This window comes from Hylobates moloch, unplaced genomic scaffold (genome assembly GCF_009828535.3).
Source record: "Hylobates moloch isolate HMO894 unplaced genomic scaffold, HMol_V3 SCAFFOLD_5095, whole genome shotgun sequence".
In the NCBI taxonomy this organism is placed as follows: Eukaryota; Metazoa; Chordata; class Mammalia; order Primates; family Hylobatidae; genus Hylobates; species Hylobates moloch.
The window spans coordinates 1-4934 of record NW_026657370.1 but is presented as its reverse complement, the minus strand read 5'-3'; the positions used below and the strand labels follow the sequence as shown (position 1 = coordinate 4934).

At 44.5% G+C, this 4934-nt stretch overlaps 1 protein-coding gene across 1 annotated transcript; it reads right to left on the bottom strand.

The window, feature by feature from the left end:
* Positions 1-244: 244 nt before the first annotated feature.
* On the bottom strand, positions 245-4917 carry LOC116465427 (liver carboxylesterase 1-like; the record flags this gene model as incomplete). Its single annotated transcript, XM_032148501.3, has 3 exons — positions 4840-4917; positions 4429-4576; positions 245-376 (listed from the first exon to the last, which is right to left on the bottom strand). Coding segments are annotated over exons 1-3 (358 nt in total), but the record flags the coding sequence as incomplete, so codon positions are not given.
* Positions 4918-4934: the final 17 nt, after the last annotated feature.

Below are 4934 nucleotides of genomic sequence, written 5' to 3'. Positions count from 1 at the left end.
ACCTGTCTTGTTGATGTCACAGAGCAGGATTCTGAGTGTCTGTGCAGAGGGCACATGAATACACATCCCCCCTCACATGTGTTAGAGTGGGAGGAAGCTGGCGGACAACCCAGTGACATTCAACCCTGTTATACATAATCAGGAAACTAAGACCAGGAGAGAAGAAACTTGCTGAAGGCCACCACACCAACACTGGAACCCAGGTCTCCTAACTCCAAGCTCAGGGACAGCAAGGAGCCATTACCTTTTAGAAACGGGGCCCCAAGGACGGAGAAGAGCTCGTCCCCGTGGTCTCCTATCACTGTCTTGGGTTTCATGTCTGATGAGAAGCTTGGATGGTACTGAAACTCATACATGTAGGTGGGTGCTTCAGCATCTGAGAAGACAAGGATTCATGCACAGTTCATGTTGCCAGACACATACCTGGAGGCTACCAAGGTCTCCAGCTCTGCAGGAAACCTCTGGCTGTCAGCACAGTAGAGAAACAGAGTCACAGGAAAGCTCAGTGACGTGCTCCAGGCTGCATAGCTGGTTGAGGTGGAACTGGAATTAGAGCCAGATATTTGTTCAATGAACAAATGTTTAATGAATGAATATGGAAACCCTGGGTCAATTCATTTAAAATAACTGCCAGTGCAGGGACACTGACTCTGCCTCGTAAACCCCTTTGCCTGCTGGTGCATTCTCACACAAGACAATCCCTCTACGTCTAGTTACAATGGATGTAATTCATTGATAATAGACTTGCATTCATTCGCTTGGATGCCGTCTCCACCCTGACAGGTGTCTTCTGTTCTGCCTCGTTTTGAGCATTTGCAGTGTTTTTCTCACCCATCCTGAGAAGACTGAAGCAAATCCAAGTTGCTTGTCTGAACGTGAGGCTATTTAAATACAAACATATGCAGAGAGGGAACAATCTGCCTCTTGTGTCTCAGGAATCTGCAGCACTCACTGCTTTATAGCTCACTATCCCCATGTGTCTTGCTGCCTGCCTGGCCAGGGAGTGTTAGGGTGTTAAGGCAGTAAAGTCCTGGCAGAGAAAAGAAGGGGCTGAGCAAGGGTGACCTTGCCTCTCTCCTGCCCTCTCTCCTTCTGCTCTGCCCTCCTCTCCCACCAACAAAGCTCTCCTGTCTCAGCCCCAAGATGATGCCAGTTTCCCAATGATTGGCTCATTGGAGCCACAGATCACTGCCCCTTCAGGGCTACCTCATGGGCCTCCTGGCCCTGTGCCTCAGCACTTTGCACTGGGGTCATGATACCCACTGAGAAGTGACACTAAGAAGGAAAGAGTCAGGGCAATGCCAGGCCAGTGGAGAAAATTTACAATGTCTTCCCCTTTGGGTACAGTAAGAAAGTTGGAAAATAAAATAAAAACAATTAGGAATAATTACAAGAAACAAAAATATGGAGACGCGTAAAGCAAAACTAGATATCACTCATAATTCCACTACCTGAGGCAAGGGCTATGCATTTTTTGTATTTCCTTCTAAAATTTTTCCTTATCCTTTATAATTTAAAAATCAATTTTAACAATCAAATTTAAAATATCACTCGTAACTCTACCACTCAGAGACTGCTGCTTTTTTATTTTAGCTTATCTCTCTTTTATGTATATAAACTTGGGATGATATTATATATGGTATTTTGTAGTACACTATAATCATTTCCCTTTTAAATTTTTTTGTAGAGACAGGGTCTCACTATGTTGCCCAGGCTGATCTTGAAATCCTAGGCTCTCGTAATCCTCTCACCTCAGCCTCCCAAAATGCTGAGAGTGTTGGCAAGAGCCACCACCTCTAGCCATCATTTCTTAACATCATTAAAAATTCATCCACAAAAGGATTTAACAATGGGAGTTCACGCATCCCTAACCTCATGCCCCACTCGCACATGTCATTTCAATGTGAGAATGAAGAATAATCTATTTACTCATCTTTGTTGGCCTCCTTCACTGCACCCTCGGCTCAGCAGGAAGCGCACCTGGAAAGATGCCATCCTTCTGTGGCTCTGTAATCCACCTGTTAAATGGCTGCTTCAAGGTCAAGCAAAACTTGCTAAAAGGAGGGTTTGACCTTGCCTTTGCCCCTCGAACATTTTCCAAAGAAACTCAGAGCCAACCATAGAAGAAAGAGCTTTTGTGAATGATAGAACTTATTACAGGCAGCATGCTGCCCAAAATGTACTTTGTAAAACTCTTTGGCTAAAGCCATTGATATTTATACAATTCTTACAATCACAACACAAGTCTTCAGAGGAAAGTAGCGCACAGATTTGGGTAATGACAATTAGGCACAATAAGAGAAGCAGAGACAATGAGAGGGCTAGTCATGGAGGACATGCAGATTCAAACAGGCTGATGTGCTTCTTGTTGGTGTGGAAGGCTTATGAAACTGGCAGTGTTATGTTAATTTTTAACCTTAGCATCCCAAATGAGAAACAGAATTAAGAAATCCACATTCTTATGCAGTGGAATGCAATTTTGCAATATTTGCCCAAAGTTCTAAAATGTTTCTGTTGTCCAACCTAGTTATTCACTTCTAAAAATAATCCTAAGAAAATTATTAGACCTGTGATTAGGGACTTATGAACATTAGGCTGAGCTCAGTGTTATTGTAGCATCAGAATGTGAGCAGCCAGGCTAAACATCTAATAGGACAGGAATATTAAAGTCTATTTCATACAGCCATTTCATGGAATAAGGAATGCTTTGATGAGTTTGTATCAACATTCAGAAAATCCTCACAACATAGTGTTCTGTGAACAAAAGTAACATATAAAATTGATTTTTAAAGTATATGGGACATGGAAAATCTTTAGACAAAAACACAAAAAATTTATACCACTTGCCTCCAGGTAGTGGAATTATGAGTGATACCTAGTTTCTTCTTTCTGTATTTCCATGTTTTTGAAACTTTCTATAATTTAACATATTAATTTTATATTCAGAAATGTTATTTTTATCAAAAAGAGTGAGACAACAGTAAGTGAAAGTTGATAAAATCTGTGTAGTCCTGGCAAAAAAAAAAAAAAAAAACCCTGAACTTAAAGTCATGGGAAATGAGATGAAAAACAGAAGTTCAGTATTGCTCAAACCATCAGAAGATGGAGATGGGAACTCTATATATAAATCACATGCAGAGCATGGGGCAAGGGCAAGTTTAAGAAAGAACAGATTCAACTCTAGTGGTCTTGGTTAAAGGTTTTTATCAGGACCCTGTGAAGAAATGAGGGTTATAAGCACATGCCCCTTCCTGTGCAAATGTGTGTCTGGGCACCTGCTAGTTAAGCGTTAGCTAGTTTTTATCATGCTTATGAAGTTCTAAATTTAAAAACCCTTCCAGCATGATTAGAGAGAGGACATTTCCTGGCTTGCAGACTAGGCGAATGAGAGCTGGAAGAAAAAGAATCCTGTGAGCCTCCTCTAGCTGGCACCCAGGAACAGAGACTCCTCTCTAGGTGAGCTCACGCATCCCTAACATCATGCCCCACCCACACAGCCTTGGGTCAGTGGTAGAAGGTCCTGCATAGACCCTGCCCTTGCCCTGTGCTTGCACACTACTGCACGCACTGAGATGCACAAAAGCCAGCCTCAGACATTGCCATTCCCCAGACCACCTCCCCCACACCCGCCCCAGCTCCTCTCTCTGGCCTTCTTGGTCCTGGACAATCCTCTGGATCCCATGCAGGACTCCCACTTTTTATCCAGCTCCAATACTTAACAAACTTGTTTGCAGCCAGCTTGGGCCTAAAAACCTTCCACAATTCATCTTTCAGTACTTGTCCTACAGCAGCCCTATGTCCCACAATAACTCCAGGCATGGAGCCCTTGCAGCAGATGCTGTCAGTGTCTCACCCATATCACCTCTTCCTGGGCATGCCAGCCTGACTTCCACCTCCAGCATCTGCAGCTCCCGGCCTGAGGCCTTTGTCTAGTCACAAGAGACTACTCTATGCAGCAGGTCAAAGTCACAGGGAATAAACAAATCCTTGCAAGAGCCTTCAACCAATGACCAGTGGAAGCTGGTGAATAAATACCCAGCTCCCTCGCCACTCAGATGGGTGCCCCTGAGCGCTGTATTCTCGGTGTTTCCTTGAGTTTCCCAGCTCCAGTTGTCCACAGTGGATACTCCCTTGGCAACGCATCATGGATTGGATTCCAACTCCTTCCTCTCTCACTTCCCCACCTCACTACTGCTGTTATCTGGGATCATCACCTTAAAAAACCACTTGCCTCTGGATTTTTTTTCTCACAGTCTTCCACTGGCATAAACCAAAATAAGGCAGCACCTCACTCCATGCCATATGGAATCAGCCTTTGAGGCCTAACCCTCAGCTGTTTCCATGTCTGTCTATGCTGGGAGGTAGGTGGGTCAGATACAGAAGCTGGTGGGGTTTGTGTCCCTCCCCTGTTCGACCTCTGGGATTCACCTCTGTGGTTCCGGGCCACAATCACAGATGGGACACCGAACATCACATCTGCTAACAAGTCCAGGAACAGGTCTTTCTTTTTGACAGGGTCGTCTGTTCCTCCTAAGTACTTCTCAATGGCTTCTGGAATCAGTTCCTTAGCAATGTACTGAAATAGATCAAAAAGTGACCACCACCCCCTTGGTGAGTGATGCAGCTTCTCCAGCCCACCAGGAAAGCCTGCCTCAATGGTGAACCCCACAAGCCCTGTGCAACTCCCCACTAGGGTGGAAAGTGAAGTGGGAAAAGTGGAAAGATGGGGGAAAGGCTGAGGCCCCAGTCTTCATTCTGACATTTAATTGCTCTATGATTTGGGCAAGTCCTTGTCCCTCTCTGGGTCTCAGCCAATTCCCATGATTCCTAGACTCTTACAAAAAAGGGATAGGACTTCCACAAGAGTGACATGGCTGTCTTCTGGTCCAGTTTCCCTTCGGAGAGTGGATAGCCCATCAACTGTTAAAAAAAAA